The 18,957-nt window shown below is 45.9% G+C and overlaps 1 protein-coding gene across 12 annotated transcripts in view; it reads right to left on the reverse strand.

Moving 5' to 3' along the window:
- Positions 1-18,957, reverse strand: part of CEP192 (centrosomal protein 192) — a 168,468-nt gene that overhangs the window by 92,568 nt on the left and 56,943 nt on the right. For all 12 annotated transcript variants that reach the window (XM_065585220.1, XM_065585221.1, XM_065585219.1 and 9 more), the window contains 4 exons: positions 13,822-13,952; positions 7,692-8,781; positions 7,467-7,593; positions 5,814-5,988 (listed from right to left, as the gene is read on the reverse strand). In XM_065585220.1, the coding sequence (XP_065441292.1) occupies positions 5,814-5,988; positions 7,467-7,593; positions 7,692-8,781; positions 13,822-13,952 (1,523 nt within the window). The remainder of the gene's footprint in view (positions 1-5,813; positions 5,989-7,466; positions 7,594-7,691; positions 8,782-13,821; positions 13,953-18,957) is intronic.

Here is an 18,957-nt window from a genome sequence, read left to right on the forward strand (position 1 = left end):
ACCCGCCAAGTCGTAACAGGTACGGATGCACGAGGTGATCCAATTGGAGAGCCACTGAGTGGAGATCAGCCAACCCCTCATGTATTCGGCCGAGGCGATGAACAGCTGCGAAGACTTCCTGAACGGCTTAGTCCACTCCAGGTAAAAGGCCAGAGCCCATCTCACATCCAGCATGAGGCAGAGGACCGGCAGGAAAATGTTCTGACCCATGTGGTAGGCGGAGACCACCTTCGTGAGGAATGATGGGGTGGAGCTGGACCTTATCCTTATGGAACACCATGTACGGGGGCTCGGAGGTCAGGGCCCTGAGTTCCAAGACCCATCTAGTAGACGTGATCGCCACCAGGAAGGCTATCTTCCATGAGAGGTGCAACCAGGAGCATGTAGCTAATGGCTTGAAGGGGGGGGACCAGTCAATCGGGCCAACACCAAGTTCAGGTCCCACTGCGGGACTGGGGGCCTAACATATGGGAAGAGACGATCCAATCTCTTAAGGAATTAGCCAGTCATAGCATGGGAGAAAATTGTGTGCCCCTGCACCAGTGGGTGGAAGGTGGATATGGCCGCCAAGTGCACCCTGACGGAGGAGGGCTCTAAGATACAGGAGATAGTCTAAAATGAGCTGGATCGGGGAAGCCACAGGGGAAATGCCCCGGTCAGCTGCCCATCAGGAAAACCAAGACCACTTTTTGCCAAGTAGGCTTGACGCATGGAGGGTCGCTTGTTTTCCAAGAGGACATGCTGAACCTCCTCCGAGCACGTCCTTTCCTCTCAGCCTAACCATTGAGAAGCCACGCTGTGAGGTAGAATGCCGCTAGGTTGGGGTGGAGGAGGCAGCCCTGGGAGACAGGTCCGGGAGGGACAGCAACAGCCACGGCGGGGCGACTGCCAGGCTCGTTAGGATCCCGTACCAATGCTGCGCGGGCCATGCCAGGGCAATCAGGAGGACCCAGGCCCTGTCTGTCTATCTTTTCCAGGACCTTGACGATCAGCAGGATCCGGGGGAAGGCATAGGGAAACTGGCCTGACCAGGATAGGAGGAAGGCATCGGAGGTAGCACCCATTACCAGCCCTCCTCCCCAAGCAGAACCAGGGATACTGGTCGCGAACAGGTCCATCTTGGAAAAGTCTGTGCACCACCTCTGGGTGTAGAGACCACTCGTGCTGAGAGAAGAAGCCTTGGGTCAGGTGATCCACCTGCGAGTTCCAGGCGCCCAGTAGGTGGTAGGCCTGCAGGCAAATATGATGGGCTATACAGAAGTCCCACAGCCTGAAGGCTTCCTGGCAGAGGAGTGGGCCCCGCCTTACTTGTTGATGTAAAATATCAAGGCCATGTTGTTCGTGAGAACCCTGACCACTCTGCCCTCCAGATGCGAGTGGAAGGCGACGCACATGAGCCAGACCGCCATGAGTTCCTTGACGTTTATATTCAGGGCAAGGTCCTGCACAGACCACAGATCTTGGGTCTGAATGTCCCCCACATGGGCTCCCCACCCCAGGTCCGAAGCATCAGACACCAGGTCCACCAACTGGGGCCTGCCCTTGAACGGGACCCCGCGGAGGACCACCATTGTAGGGAAGCAATCATCTGCTCGGGCACAGTGAAGACCTTGTCCATCCTGTCTCTGGCCTGGGAGAACACTAAGGCCAAGCAGAACTGGAGGGGCCTCATCCTGAGTCTGGCGTGGCGAACCACATATGTGCACGCCGACATGTGACCCAGGAGTTAGAGACACACTCTGGCTGTCATCACGGGAAACCTTGTGACTATGTCAATGAGCCCTTTCAGGGTCTCAAACCTGCCCAGTGGGAGGGAGGCCCTGGCTGACGTGGCGTCCAGGACTGTCCCAATAAACTATGCGCTGTACCGGGACTAACGTGGACTTGGTGTCATTCATCAACAGGCCCAGGGTAGCGGACGTGAAGGAGCACTACATGATCCCGCACCTGCAACTGGAGCTGCCCTTGACCAGCCAGTCATCCAGATAGGGGAAGATCTGGACCCCAGTACGTCTGAGGTAGGCCACAACCACAGACATGCACTTTGTGAATATCCTGGGAGCAGTGGACAGGCCAAACAGGAGGACTGGAAATTGGTAGTGTTCCTGCCCAACCGTGAAATGGAGGAAGCACCTCTGCCCCTTGAATACATGGATGTGGAAGTATGTGTCCTGCAGATCGAGGGCGGCATACCAGTCCCCGGGATCCAGGGAGGGGATGATGGAGGCCAGAGAGACCACGTGGAACTTGAACTTTACCATGTACTGGTTCAGACCTCGCAGGTCCAGGATGGGCCTGATCCCCCCTTTGGCCTTCGGGATAAGGAAATAGCGGAAGTAGTACCCCTTGTGTTTAAACTCCGCTGGCACCACTTCCACCGCTCCTCAGCCAAGGAGCTGCTCCACCTCCTGCTCAAGCAGGGCCTCGTGAGAGGGTGGTTGGGCGGGGTAGAGGTAAACTGGAGAGTGTAACCCCAGGAGATGGTGTTGAGGACCCATCGTGACCACTCCGGGAGAAAAGCACACAACCGGTTGGAGAAGGGAAGCTTTATTGTGGGTGGATCCCTGATGTGAATTGGTAAGTCACCCCCGGGCGTCCCGTCAAAACCGTCACTTCCCCACCTGTTTGCCATTGGTGGGCAGACTGTGACTGCTTTTGCGGGCGTTTCTTATAATCCCGTGACTTTTTTACAAGGGGGTTCATATTTAGAGTGGGTGGCCTGAGTGGGAGTCTGCTGTGGCTTAAACTTAGGTCTAGCCGGAGCTGGAACATGGAGGCCAAGTGTCTTAAGCATAGTGCAGGAATTTTTCAGGCTGGGCAGCTTTATGTCTATTTGTTCCGCAAACGGAGCCTCGCCATCAAACGGCAGGTCCTGCAAGGAGTTCTGCACCTCACTGGACAGTCTAGACAGCAGGAGCCACTACATCCTCCTCATGGACACCACAGAGCCATGGACCATGCAGCCATATCTGCCACATCTGATGCTGCCTGCAGGCTTGCCCTGGCAGCTGCTGTACCCTCCTCCACCAGAGCTTTGAACTCCTTCTTGTCACTGTCCTGGAGGGAGTTCTTGAATTTGGGAAGAGAGCCCCATAAATTGAACTTATACTGACCCAGGAGAGCCTGATGCTTCACCATCCTTAACTGGAAACTCGAGGATGAATAAACCTTTCTCCCAAATTAGTGCAGCCTCCTTGAGTCTTTATTTTTCGGAGTAGGGGCTGGTTGGCCCTACCGTTCCCTGTGATTGACCAACTCTACTACCAGGGAGTTGGGGGCAGGGTAGGTGTACAAGTATTCATGTCCTTTGGCAGGCACAAAGTACTTCCGTTCAGCCCTCTTAGAGATGGGGGGCAAGGAAGCTGGGGTTTGCCATAAAGCATTTGAAATTTTTGCCACCCCTTCTTGGAGTGGAAGAGCCACCCTGCCCGGCACCGAGGCGGATAGTATGTTGAAGAGGGATTCCGAGGGCTCCTCCACCTCCTCAGCCTGAAGGCTGAGGCTTGATGCCACCCTTTTCAATAGTTCCTGGTGGGCTTTAGGAGGAGGGACCGTAATCGCCTCATCAGGGGAGGGTGAGGAGGCAGGCGCGGTACTTTGCTTGTCTACAGATACCAGAGGACTCACCACTTGGTCGCCCTTCAGGCACGGCACTGAAGATGCACGTTCCACTGACTCCATTCTCGGAGGCTGGGACAGGGAGGCCAACGGCGAGCCCCCACCAGGGGCTGAGTTGGGGGCCACGGGGCACATTGGTACCACTGTGCCGGCAACAGAGCCCAGTGCCATTGCACCTGCTGTGGCACCGGGGGAGCAGGCTGTTCAGCCTGACTGGCCTGTCCCATCAATCGATGACTATGAAGGGAGGCCGGGCTGGTGTACGACCTGCTGCTGTCCCTGGACCGGGAGGAGCGGCGGTGTCGGGAACGGTACCAACCACGAGACCATGATCCAGACGTGGAGGAACAGTACTGCCGGTAGCAGCTGCTCCGTGATCGGCTCCAGCAGGCAGATCCGCAACTGCGAGGCACCGGCAATCGACACCCAGAACTGAACCAGCGGTGCCATGGCGGGATCCAGGAGCGAGACGACCAACGGGAATGGCGTTGACGTTCGTGTTGCGACAGCTACGGTAGCCCCTCGGAGACAAAGCCCTTCAGTGTCATCTGTCTCAACAGTGCCCGCTCCTCGAGGCGGAGCAGTGCCTGGAGCCCGTCAGTCGGAACCCAACCAGACACCTGGTGAGGGTCGACAGTGACCGGCATGGACTAAGCATGGGAGGGTCGATGAGCAGCAAACGGCATCAGGAAGATTCCCTCAACCACGAATGGTACCAAGCTGGGGCGACTGCAGAGATCCCAGCAGTGGCTTGCCTCTGGACTCTGGAGCCAGTGTTGGCGGTGCCCCTGGTACCAGCATGGACATAACATCCCGGGCCGCTTGCTGGGCCTCCAGTGTGGAGGACATCCAGGGAAGCCTGCTCCGAATGGGCCAGGCTACTCCGCTCAACCTGAGTCGGAGGACTGGAGGCTGATGGGGACTGAGGACTGCCCAACTTGGATCTAGTCTCTCCCCCGGTCTTGCTCCGGCAGCAAAGGCCTCTTCTTAGCCTTTTTGGCGTGCCCCACGGACGGGGAGCGGTGCCAACAGGTAGATAGCACCAAGGGATCACCGTGCACTGACACCGCGGTACCCAGTACTGACTCAGAGCGGCACACCAGAGTCAGGGTCAACACCGACTCCATCAGGATAGCCCAGAGATGAATCTCTCTCTCTCTTGGTCTGAGTCTTGAAAGACCTGCAAATCTTCCAGCGATCGCTGAGATAGGTTTCGCCCAGACGGCGTAAACAGTCGTGTGTGGATCACTCACTGGCATCCGAAGAAGTGGGCTGTAGTCCACGAAAGCTTATGCTCTAATAAATTTGTTAGTCTCTAAGGTGCCACAAGTACTCCTGTTCTTCTTTTTGCGGATACAGACTAACACGGCTGCTACTCTGAAACCTGTCACTGGCATCGGTCGCCTACAAGTGTCACATGACTTAAAACCCAGGGCATGGGGCATGCCCGGCCTAGGCGCACTAAACTAAACTAAGTTACACCAACTACTTCAACTACTGGTGGTACTACACTGAATGAACAAGTGTTGTGGAGGAAAGCTGCAGACAAGCTGGAGCAAAGCAGTTCCGAAGCACAAGCGGCAAGAAGGAACTGAGGGTGGGGGGAGCGCACAGCACCCCTTATACTGCACCATGGAGGCACCACTCCAGGGGTCAATAGGGACGCTCTCCTATGGGTACTGCTAGGGGAAAAAAAACTTCCGGCACCGGTGCATGTGGCGAACACGCACACCTATTATGGAATACACGAGCAATCACTCAAAGAACAATTTCAGAGAATAACTAAAATACCTTCCGCATTTATCTGCTCAGGTTTTAGTCTTTTGTGCTCTAATCTCATGTTTTCCACTCTCAGAAGGGCACCCAACAGATAAGTCAAGCCCTGATATTTCCCCAGTGTAAAAAAACAAACTGGAAAAGCCTCATACTTCCTTTAATGAATGTAGAGGCAAAAAAGGGCAACTCTCTTTCAACAAGTCAATTTTAAAGACAAATTGATTCAGTAAAAGGTGACAACTATTCACTTAAATAAAGATTGCCACAAACTTTTCATTCAAGTTATATTTTAAAGCCCCCTGTCAAAAGTTAAACTGTAGGTAAATTCATAAAAATGTTTAGTATTTCAAAGAGAATTTAATGAATTAAAAAAAATACTTGTTCATACATGGTTAAACTACAGATCAAGACTATCTTACCTCATGTCTCGCTGCACTAGGTATGATGGCTATATTCTTAAGGGTATTGTCAGTTGCAGAGACATATGTCAGTCGACTCATGCTAGGACTTGAACATACTGACTGAATTAAGGTGCTGTCATTGCAGGCAGAACTCTGAAAATAAGGTGCTGTGCAAGGAGAATCAGCTTCAGATCTGAGGAGGAAATGCAAAGTATATCAATATTGACTTCTATGTTCCCACCTCATCCCCCCAAAATCAAAATTTAAATGTCAGAAACCACTTTTTAGGTATTTAATTATCTGAATTAGCTGCTTTGTTCAATTCAATCTGTAGACTATTTACTGTTGAAAAATAACTGGATAGGTCAACCACCAAAAGATACCCAAGTCAACACTAGGATTCTGAATAATAAAACTTCTGTTTCTTATGATTTGTGTACCAGTCACAATTCTGCCCTTGGATATGTATGCACAATTCCCCAGTTTCAATAGGATCTACATTTGGGTTGCCAAGGGCACATCTTGAGCCATAAAACTGAAGCTTGGACACACGGATACTATGGTTACGGAAATGGTTTAAGAATCTAAAACTAAAAAGTAAACTGCTATGGCACAAAGAAGCCTTCACTATAAGCAGGTCTGTATTTCTTGCATTATGTTTAACACCATATGGCGTTCCTTAACATCCAGATCAACAGAAGTAGATATTTTTCCCAAGGAGCATCCAACATCTCCTTTTACTTAACATCTAAAATGTACATTTTCTGCATGGAGAACACCTTTCCAGAGTTCAAGGGAGGGGCAACTATGAAAGCTTTTATATAAAGGAGTCACCAATAATATCATCATACTATTATTTATCAAGATACCCCAAAGCTATATATTTCACATCTTGTAATACATAAGGAGCATAAAAGATTATTCATCCAAAATTGTGTATTAACTTCTGGAAAAAACTGCATGCCCCAAAATTCTGAAAATTAACAGCATGTACAATATAGCATTAACGTTTTAATTCTAAACAAAAGTTACTGTTTAACAGTAACTGAAAACATGAAAATTAGGGTAAGGTTATCATACTTGTTTTGTTGAGGGGGCCATGTTCCATTTATCATCATTAGCTATGGCTTAGTATATTAATTTAGAACTATATTGACCAGGGCCAAATTAAACATCAGTATTACAGGTCCAGGCCTACAATCCCAATTAAATTTTGCAATTTTTAGAACCTGAGCTGTGAAAGAAAGACAGACAAAGCTTCCAGCCCTTATGGTTGCAAATAAAACTTTAAAAGCCCACAAATTGCAACCAATCCAGTGATGTCTGCTTGAGTTACCCTGGAAAAAAATACCTGTGAGAAGTGTGAACTGCCACATTCATCTCAATGCCACAAAACAATTAAAAGTTGATATCTAAAGCGGAGATCTTCTGCTCAAACCAGCAGGGAAATACAGAAAGCCAATTATTGCTCAAGGCTCCTGTCACTTGCATATTTGAAAAAAAACTACCGATTCTTATAACTAAAGGACACTAGAGTCATGCATTACTGAAACAAGATCCTACAATAAATTGAGTTCTGGCATTACCTTTTCAGGTAGACATTTCAAAATACAGCATAAATAGGGGTATACGGAAATGTTAGTTCCTCACTCCCCCATCAAAAAAGTTTACCCTGAAAGAGTTGTTCCAGAAGCTTCGCTGGGAGAAGAATGAATTAGTGGTGAAGTTGAGGGTCTGAAGCTATATTGTTCATCCTCTAAAGACTGTAAGTCACATTCAGAAGACGTGGGTTTCTGATCTGTTAACAGAATAATCTCTTTAAGCACAATGAAAGTAACAAGACTGTTTTCAAAACGGGCCATATAGGAAATGGATCGAGACAATACATCTACTTACCAATATTTTTTGGGGAAGTCACAGAAGGCTTTTCAAAAGTCACATGTTTTACAAAATTATTGCAAGTAGCACTAGCCTCCTTGATTCCTTTTTGCATTTTTCCATCTTGTCTCTTTTCATCTTTGCTCAATTTCTGTGTAGATTTTGCTTTGGTAGGACTTGTAGGTAACGGAATACTAGACTGCTGGACAAGTTTTAAGCTGTTGGTTGACACGGTGCTTTCTGTAGTTGCTCTCTTCACTGAGTCATTACTTGATCTAGGAACAATTTTGTTCATCACCTGATGAGTTGTTTCTTTATTTTCATTGGAATAGTTAATATGTGAGTTTGTGAGGCTATTTGTTTGGCTAGCAAATTGCTTTAATGAAGCACACTTGCCTATACACACCATCTCCTTTTTTGTTGCAGGCACACTCAAAAATCCTTGTCTCTCATTTTCACTGGATGTCTTTTCTGTATCTAGTACATTTAAAGTGAGGCTAGTTCTCTTTGGCTGTGGTTGTTTACCAGTTATCAAATCAGATGATCTTTCTGAATGGTTAGCCCTGTTTACAGTTTTCTTTCTATTCTCAGGAAAGTTAGATGCACGAGAGGAATCCTGGGTGCCATTTTCTTCATAAAAGCTTTCCGTATAGTCCAGAAGCCATTTCCCTCCTCCTTGCTTCATAAGAAGATTACTATTTAGCAAGTCTGCTGCCTGAGTATCTTGGCTTTTATGTTTATATGGTAAAGAACTATCCCAAATAAGGTCATGGACAGATACATCAGATCTTGTAAAGTTTTCAGGCTCACTTTCATGCCCAGCCTCTTCAGTCTTTTTAAGATATTTCTCCATATTGAAAGCATTATGCTTTTCTTTTTTGCTGGATAAAAGCTGATTGATGAAGGAGAGGTCTGTATATTTATCAGCTTCAGGAAGAATGGGTTTCTCTCTACTTTTATTTGAAAGAGCCATTATCATAGCAGCTAATTGAGAAGGATCAGCACTAGCAGATGCATTAGCAATAGCTGAAGCAATTGTGCTTATGCTCAGGATAGGGTCTGTGAAATCAGGCAGCTTGTCTTCAGATTTGCTTTTATCAAGTCTTTCCTAAAATGAAATAAAGTTAAATACAAGCTTAACCCAAATTTTACTTAAAAATAACTTTGTAATTCAGCCTTAGCCTCCTACAGGCACAGTCACCAACTTTCACACGGTAAATAAGCACCATGACTTTCACAATAAGCCAAAAATCAAGTTAATTCCATTTCAAAATAAGGCCAAAACAAGCCAATCCCTAAAAAGCCCAACACTGACTAGATCCCCCTGGCGTGCAGTCTGGGACTGTGGTGGGCCCAATTCTCTTCCCCCCCCACCCTTGTCCCTGCTTGCGCCCCCTCCCCCCCCCCCCACCTTGCTGGGAGTTGATAAAAAAAGCAGCAACAATCTGCAAGCCAAACAAGCTACAAACCAAAAACTAGCCAACAAGCCAATTAAACCAAAAACAAGCCCAATTTCTGCGTTTTTTCTGTGGGTTTGACATGTCTGCCTACAGAAGTGTTATAAATTTTGTGAGTGACTTGTAAATGCCTTGGAATATCTTATAAGGCACAAACATTATTTAGTTTGTTTATAAAAAGAGTACCATAAGAAGTTAGATCCATACTTCACAAGAGTTTCAGAAAATGTCTAGAAAAGATCTAATGAAAGCAACAAGCTGGCAAGTTTCATAAGAATTAGTACAGAAGGCATCCTGGGAGCCTATCACAGTTAAAAGAAAGTCCTCTCCATGCCTCCTATCAATTCAACTTAAGAAACCAGGACTAAGATAATGGAGACTGGGACAGAAACATGCCAGTTTACAAGAAAGAGGGGAGAGGCTTCAGACATGATAAAGAGAGAGAATCTCTGGATAAAGAACCCTAACTGAAGCCAATTTCTGAAAACATACTACTCACCAGCAGGCTTCTTTATACTTCTTTTCCTGCCTGAGGAAAAGTTACTTATAGTAACTAGAGGTTCTTGGGAAATGGGTGGTCACTGTCTGTTTTCCACTGCACATACATATTCACTTCATGTCCATGGAATTGGAGAATTCTTACAAGCAGTGTCCATTGGCCCACAGGTGCACCCTTGCTCTCCTCATGCCTCAAACAGAAAGTATAAAGGGCAGAGTAGATCAACTGCCTCTCCAGTCCCTTTTCTACAGCGAATTCAGGAATGACTGGAGGCAGAGGGGAAGGAGAGTGGGTAGTGGAATACAGACTAGGACCACACATCTCAAAGAATCTCCAGTTACTATAAGGTAAGTAACTTCCTCTTCTTTGAGTGTTGTTTCCTATGTATAGTTACACTGTGGGTGGCTGAAGCAGTACTAAAGTAGGAGAAGGTGGCAGGATGCAGACAGCAAAACTTTTTGACAGACCGCTGTCCCAAAAGATGAGTCAGTAGAGAAGTCCTGTACTAGAGCATAATGTCTTGTGAAAGTGTGAATGAAACTCCAAGTAGCTGCCTTGAAAACATCAAGTAAAGCTACAGCCTGAAGCAATACCCGTGATGTTGCTTCTGCACTTGCAGAATGAGCCCTTACTGGATAAGGGGAAGAAAGTTGTTATAGCTAGTAGCAAAGTAGGAAATTGCCAGAGATCCATTTAAAGAGCCTCTGGAAAGATACAGCTTGACCTCGGAGTCATTCTGCTATGGCACAAAACAGTCTAGGTCGGGATGGGCAAACTTTTTGGCCCAAGGGCCACATCAGGGTGTGAAACTGTATGGAGGGCCGAGTAAGGAAGGCTGTGCTCCCCCAACAGCCTGGCCCCTGCCCCCTATCCGCCCCCTCCCATTTCCCGCCCCCTGACTGCCCCCCTCAGAACCCCTGACCCATCCAACCCGCCCGGTTCCTTGTCCCCTGACCGCCCCTTCCTGGGACCCCCACCCCTAACTGCCCCCCCATCAAGCCCCACCCCCCCATCCCCTGACTGCCCCGACCCCTAGCCACACACCCATCCCCTAACAGGCCTCCCGGGACCCCGCCCCCACCCAATCCCCCATTGCTCATCCCCTGCTCCCCCCCAAACCTCTGCCTCATCCAACCACCCCCTGCTCCCTGTCCCTTGATTGCCCCCCAGAACCCCATGCCCCATAGCCAACCCCCTGCCCCAGCCCCCTTACCATGAGGCTCAGAGCAGCATGTCTGAAGCCGTGCCTCCCGTCCAGAGCCAAACACACTGCCACACTGCCCTGCATGAGCGTGGCTGCGGGTGAGAGGGAGCGACAGTAGGGGAGGGGCCGGGGGCTAGCTGATCAGCCAGGAGCTCAGGGGCCAGGCAGGACGATCCCGTGGGCCGGATGTGGCCCGTGGGCCGTAGTTTGCCCACCTCTGGTCTAGGTCATTTTCTGATTGGTTCCTACCTTTGTAGATAAAAAGCCAATGCTCATTACATATTGGAGGAGGAAATGAAAGTCTCTTCTCCTCTTCAGATGAATGTGGTTTTAGAAAAGACACAGGTAAGTGGACTGACTGGTTTAAACGGAACTCCGAAAGTACCTTGGGGGTGAAATTCAGATTTAGCCTTAATGAGACTTTGTCCTAATGGAATGGAATCATTGGTGAATCCATCATTAGGGTTCCAAGCTCATCTACACTTCTGGCTGAGGTGATGGCCACAAGGACTGCAACTTTCATTGATAAGTATGTGACCCAGGGAGCCCCTTTGCCAACTAGCAAAGGGCACACCACACCATAACTTGCAGCAGGCCTGATGCACTCATTGCCCCAACTCACTGCTGTCATAATCTGTATCTAAAAAGGTGTCATGTAATGTTTCATATGCAAACTGGTAATATGCTGGTCATTATTAATATTGTGTTATGTATATATGGGTGGTGTATAAAGAATTATAGCTGTCTGCTGGAAATATGTTCCTAAAATGTGTTTGATAGACAATGCCTAAGCCTAGCCTATCCTAGACAAAAGACTGTTGTTTTGCAGGTTTGACTGTCTCCAATATAAATTAAGCAAAGTGTGACCAGAGACTATGAAAAGCACATTTACATGCAAGGTCAACAAAGCCATCAGGTAAGCAAGTGGGGGAAGATGACCACTTAATATCAATGGGGGATGGAGACTGCACCCCCAGGAAGCAGCCTTATCTCTTGAAACAGGGTCAATGAACTGGGAAGATACCAGCAGAGGCAAAAAGCCATTTTGTTATCCATCACTGAGGGGATACAGGGTGCAGCATCCTTCAAATCAATGAAAATTGGGTCCCCTGGTCTAGAGCAGGAAGGATGCTGATAACAATGTAAGTAAGGAAACTGCTTAGGCAAGTATTGGAAATTGTTAGAATTAAGATTTAGTCACTAGAAAGCATGTTGTTTGATTTACTTGTAACCTTTCCTCCCTCTTTCACTCTTCCTTGTAATCACTTAAACCTATGTTCTTTGTTAATAAACTTATTTTTCTTTTACTACAAAGCCATCTCAGTGCTGTGTATTAAACCAAATTGTGGGTCTTCAGCCAAATTAACAGGAACGGATGCATAATGAATAGTCTCTCTTTGGAAGCAGCAAACTGGATAACTTCTGTGAGGGTCCAGTGAAGGACTGGACACTGATGGGGAGATAATTTTGGGGAGACTCGGGACTGGAAGGACTAGTGGTGTCACTCTGCAAGGAATAAAAAGCCTGATGGAAGCCAAAGCGAGGTCACCTATGGTTAGCAGGCTGCTGGTGTCAGGGCTTGGAGCCAAATCTGCATAGCACAGAAACACCAATCGTTACAGGGCAGTCGGTGACAACCCCTTACTCGACTAGGTGAAACTCCATAGCATCACATGGTGGGTGGCACACACTGATTGCTGCCAGGTGGACTTGTACAGAACTGAAGGACAGCCCAGTCATCTTGAGAGAAAGAAGATATTAACCTCACTTGGTGCTATCTGCTGACTCAGGAGATACATGTTTCAGCTGTGCCCACTTCCACTCGGCTGAATAGCATTTCCCATTAGCATCTTTTTACCTTAATACAGCTTCAGAGCAGGAATATTCTAGGGTTGATACCCATTCAAAAACCAAGCCATAAGATTAAGTGTTTTAGGGTCAGGATGCTTGATCCTGCCTTCCCCCTCCATCAAGAGACTGCAAAAGGACTAGATGCTGATTGAAAGATGAAATAATATTAAAAGGAGATTTGGAAACCAAAATTGTCAGGGACAATTGGGGACGATGAGGATGACTTGTCCCTGTTCTGTCAAATTTCTATAGGACTCACAGTAGAAGCAATAAGGGAAGAGAGGCCTATTTCAGCTGTCCTGACCAGGGAAGGAGAGCATTGCCTTGAGAGTATAGACCTAGACCTACAGCTCCCCTGAAACAGTAGATGTTGTTCATTTGGGAGACTACTAGAACCCAGAAGGGAGGTCCCTACTGAGCAAAGACACTACTCACTACCAAATCATGCAGCTTCCACTCGTAATCAATAGTGAAATGCCTACTGAAAGTGTCCACCAACACATTCTGAACTCTCGGAAGGTAAACTGCCAACAGGGTGATTCAATTCCTTATACATTAATTCCACCGGGTGACCGTTTCTACGTACGGGGGGATAGATCTTGCCTCACCAGATTAAAAGGTAAGAGCTCTGAGATTAACAAATTCAAAATTAGCTATTTTCAAGATCAAACTTATTTTGGTTTTGCACTGCTAAATGCCAAAACAGCTTTGCTGAGCTGTTAATGATCAAAGTTCTTTAGAAAATGTGTTTGAGGCAAGACATGCCTTTTAATTTTAAAACTCAAGCTCTAGATAGCGGAGACTAAAGACCGTTTCCCCATCCACCACAGGTAGACAGCAGTGAGTCAACATACTAAGAAGCCTCACAGACAGTTGGGGAGTGGGAGAGGGGAGAAAAATAAGATGGTGATCAAGAGGCAGCTTCTTGTGTGAAAGGGTCCTGAACAGAGCTAGAGATTGTTACTGCTCTAGGACAGATAAGCATCATTTGACATGATCTACTTTACAAAAAGAAAAAAAGCAATGGCTCATTGTGAAAGCTCACATTTGATATCTTATTAATTTTAATTAATAGTCACAGCTCAGATGAATTATGAGTTTTCCCTATACTTTTATATTATAAATACATGGAGATACCTCTATTTTATTTTCAGTAGCAGTTTGCGTATTTATGCTTTTATTTATTCCTGCTGTAGTCTCCATTTCATCAACAGTGAACGTGGCTGACACAGAGTCTGGATATTCCCTTGTGTGCACTTTTATGACTTCTATAAAAACAGAGAAAAAAGAGGATAAGAAGTAGTTACTGATAAACAGATTGTTTAAATACCCATTTTCTTGGGATGTACCCACCCCACCCCTCAAGTTCTGCTGAAAGCAGTGATCATCAGGACCTTATGTCTTCCCTTGCAAATCCAAACAGTGAGGCCTGTTGGGGCAACAGCCCTTTTTACAAACTCCAGCTTCATGGGGGGGCGGGGGAGGGAGGGCTGCAAAAGCACCTGATGAGATGATCAACTCCTGGGTCCCCCCTGCTACAATGTACCAGGGCAGAACTCTGCTGCTCACTTTTCCTCCTCCTCAGAAGGGAAAGGCAACTAACACCAGCTTCCTGAGGGGGGCTACAAAAGCATTACTTCCACAGCATTTATCAAATTTATTTTTTCCTCTCACCCATTTTTATTTCAGAAGGTGTAGAAAGCAATTAGGTGAGGAGGCTGTTTTAGATTTGATTTTGACAAATAGGAGGAACTGGTTGAGAATTTGAAAGTGGAAGGCAGCTTGGGTCAAAGTGATCATGAAATGAGAGAGTTCATGATTCTAAGGAACGGTAGGAAGGAAAACAGAACAATACAGATAATGGATTTCAAGAAGGCAGACTTCAGCAAACTCGGGGAGCTGGTAAGTAAGATCCCATGAGAAGCAAGTCTAAGGAGAAAAACAGCTCGAGAGATCTAGCAGTTTTTTAAAGAGACATTATTAACAGCACAAAAGCAAACTATCCCACTGTGTACGAAAGATAGGAAGTATGGCAAGAGACCACCCTGGCTTAACCAGGAGATCTTCAATCTGAAACTCAAAAGAGTCAAACAGAAAGTGGAAACTAGATCGAATTACGAAGGATGAATATAAACAAACACCACAAGCATGTAGGGACAAAATTAGAAAGGCCAAGGCAAAAAAATGAGATTAAACTTGCTAAAGACAAAGGGTAACAAGAAAACATTCTGGAAACAGCAAGAGGAAAACCAAGGACAGGGCAGGCCATTTACTCAATGGGAAAGGGAAACAATAACAGAAAATGTGGAAATGGCAGAAATGCTAAATGACTTTTGTTTCAGTTTTCACCAAAAAGTTAGTAATGACTGGACATCTAACCTACTGAATGCCAGTGAAAATGAGGTAGGATCTGAGGCTAAAATAAGGAAAACAAGTTAAAAATTACCTAGACAAGTTAGATGTCTTCAAGTCAGCAAGGCTTGATGAAATACATCCTAGTATACTCAAGGAGCTGACTGAGGAGATATCTGAGCCATTAGCAATTATCTTCAAAAACTCATGGAATACAGAAGAGATTCCAGAAGACTGGAAGAGGGCAAATACAGTGCCCATCTATCATAAGGGGAATAAGGGCAACCCAGGGAATTACAGACCAGTCATCTTAACTTCAGTACCCAGAAAGATAATGGAGCAAATAATCAAGCAATCAGTTTGCAAACACCTAGAAACTAAAAAGATAAGTAACAGTCAACATTGATTTATCACGAAAAAATAATGTCAAACCAACTCTACTAGCTTTTTTTGACAGGGTAACAAGCCTTTTGGATGGCGGGGAAGCGGTAGATGAGATAGATCTTGACTTCAGTAAGGCTTTTGATACTGCCTTGCATGACCTTCTCATAAACAAACTAGGGAAATATAGCCTAGATGGAGCTACTATAAAAGTGGGTGCATAACTGGTTGGAAAACCATTTCCAGAGAGTAGTTATCAGTGGTTCACACTCAAGCTAGGAGGACATATCGAGTGCAGCCCCACTGGGATCAGTCCTGGTTCTGTTCAATATCTTAATGATTCAAATAATTGCATAGAGAGTACACTTATAAAGTCTGCCGACAATACCAAGCGGGGAGTGGTTGCAAGTGCTTTGGAGGATAGCATTAAAATTCAAAATCTGGACAAATGGAAGAAATGATCTGAAGTAAATAGGATGAAATTTACTAAGGACAAATGCAAAGTACTCCACTTAGGAAGGAACAATCCGTTGCACACATACAAAATGGGAAATGACTGCCTACAAAGGAGTACTGCAGAAAGGGATCTGGGGGGTCATATTGGACCACAAGCTAAATATGAGTCAACTGTTGGAAAAAAAGCGAATATCATTCTGGGATGTATTAGCAGGAGTGTTGTAAGCAAGACACAAGAAGTAATTCTTTCGCTCTACTCTGTGCTGACAAAGCTTCAACTGGAGTATTGTGTCCAGCTTTGGGTGCCACAATTCAGGAAAGATGTGGAAAAATTGGACAGAGCCCAGAGGAGAGCAACAAAAATAATTAAAGGTCTAAAAAACATGACATATGAGGAAAGATTGAAAAAAAATGGATTTGTTTAGTCTGGAGAAGAGAAGACTAAGGACACGAAAGCAGTTTTCAAGTATATAAAAGGTTGTTACAAGGAGGAGGGTGAAAAATAGTTCTTGTTAACCTCTGAAGACAGAACAAGAAGCAATGGTCTTAAATTGCAGCAGCAAGGGTTAGGTTGGACATTAGGAAAAGCTTCCTAACTGTAAGAGTAGTTAAGAAGTGGAACAAATTGCCTAGGGAGGTTGTAGAATCTCCGTCACTGGGTTTTTTTTAAGAACAGATTAGACAAACACCTGTCAGGAATGGTCTAGTTATCATGTAGTCCTACTTTGAGTGCAGGGAGTCAGACTAGATGACCTGCTGAGGTCCCTTCCAGTCCTACACTTCTGATTCTATGCTTTGTTTCATAAAACAAGGGATATCACAGCCTGCCTGGCTAGAAAGCACTGGTGAGCAATACTTAATTAACAAGATACTCTCATGTCTAAAAGTCTAGGCACTACAATGAGAGTGATTTCATTTTACATGTAACCATCTGTTTCCAATACTTCTACTTACCATTACCGGAATCTCTATACTTCGTTAATATGCTTATTTGTTTTCACTACAAACATATCAAAGTGTTCTGTGTTTAGTGGAGCTGCAATCTGAGTTGTAACTTGTAAGCTTTTACTGCTTCTTTGGGAGCAGTGAATCGGTAAATATTGAGAGTATCCCGTGGAATAGGGGCCAGACACTCTAGGGAGACCTTGGAGAGCTTGGTGGTTGGAGTGTGCGTATCACTAACCTGAAGAGAGAGAGAGTGCGCGACCAAGCGCACAGCCTACATAGACCTAGGGGGTTGTGTTGCTTGTGGCGAGATGCCTCACAACCCTAGATACTCCCGGGAAGCATCACACATTTCCCCCCACCCTTCCCCCAGATCAGAGTGTGGTGGGCTTCTCTTCCATTCCCACCACTTCCAACCCAAAACCAACACCTCCCACCCTACTCCTTTCCCTTCTCATTCTCTCTCCTCTTTTGAAAAAGTACAACTTTTCTCTCCTCTCACCCTCCATGTTGCTCTCATCTACCATCCATCCGACTTTTCCACATCATCCTTCTTCTGATTGGATAGGAAAAGAGAGCCAGGTGTCAATCTCCCACAGTAACCCTCAGGAACACCAACTTCCATTCAACCCTTTAGCTACTCACTTCCTCACCCTCAACTCTCCATTTGACCTGCACTCCTCATTCAATTCTCATACTCACTAAGAAGGCTGGTTCTTCACCAACCACTGTGCTCTCTGCTACAGAATTTACTCTGACCATCACTTGGTCTCGTTCAGCATTGCTCATCAGCCCCAACCCCTCCACACAACCTGTCACTCAGCCTTTCCCATCCACCAGTATTGATTACTTCCTTGTGTCTGCTCTCAGCTCTCTCCTCCCTTAACAGGATTGTTGAGTCTCTGCATACTTCACTCCTCCACTCTTGACTCTTGTCCCTCTCCCCCAACACAAGATGCAAACCTGCCAATCCCGGCTCACTCCCAACATCATCTTCCTATGATCCTGCTCTCACACTGCAGAGCATCCCAAAATTCGGCTGACTTGCACTACAAATTTGTTCTCTTTTCCCTCAGTTCTGCTATCTTCCTTGCCAAACAACTCTATTTCTCCAATTTAATTGAATCTCATCACAGAATACACCAGTCTGGCACAGAGGCCCATTGGTGCCAACTGGCAAAGTGTTCACTGTTCTTTAGAAGTAACTTCTATCTCACACCTGCCAAACTCACTACACCCAAAAGACCACTTTCATGGTATTCATCCATAAAGGGCAACATGTGAGTTCTCTACTGAAGTCTTGTAACTTACTGATACACATCATTGTGAGATGTATATACAGGTAATATTTAAGGAATAATGTAACTATGTTGAAAGTTATGCCCTATGATCTTGGAGTGAAAGTAAGTCACCAGGGAATAAGGTGTCTTGTTGAGCGCCCATTCAGGTAGGAGGGAGTTGAGCCTCCCTGGCTAGCTGATTACGTAATGTGTTGTTCAATTGTTTACCTTTTCACCAACCCAGAAAAGTCAATGGAAAACCATCAAAGACAAACTATAAACATCAAAACCACTTGGAAGTGAAAATGACATGGAAGTGATATGACAGCAAGGGGATTGCCCTGTCTGTGAATGAAGACAGAACACTGATTCAGTATATCATAGAGTGAAGAAAGACCCCTGGATCCACTCACTGAGAAGGTATCTTGCTAAAGCCAGGGTGCTTCATGAAAGAAGCAGCGCTCCTAGCTCCTTTGAGCTAGCAAACATTGCAAAAGGAATCTACTTTATTAGATAAGAAAGGTAACTATTAATAAAGTATAGGCTCTAGTTTTATGATTTTGATTTGTACATAACTGTTTCACACTTGCTTCCACTTGAATCTCTATTCTTTCTCAAATAACTGTCCTTTTGTTTTACTATAATTGAACTCAAGTGGTGTTAGAGACACAGCAGCACTGGACTAACGTAAAATTGGGATGCATGGCTCCTTTGGGAATGGAAGATCTGGGATTTCTGTGGCTATCCAGTGATTGGGGCTGAATATCACAGGGGGACACTAGAGTAGTGTTCACAAGGGTGCATCTATTGTTAATCTGCAGGGTAAAGCCAGGGCTTGTATAGCCCAGAGGAGAGTGCT

The sequence above is a fragment of the Chrysemys picta genome, chromosome 2 (assembly GCF_011386835.1).
Source record: "Chrysemys picta bellii isolate R12L10 chromosome 2, ASM1138683v2, whole genome shotgun sequence".
In the NCBI taxonomy this organism is placed as follows: Eukaryota; Metazoa; Chordata; order Testudines; family Emydidae; genus Chrysemys; species Chrysemys picta.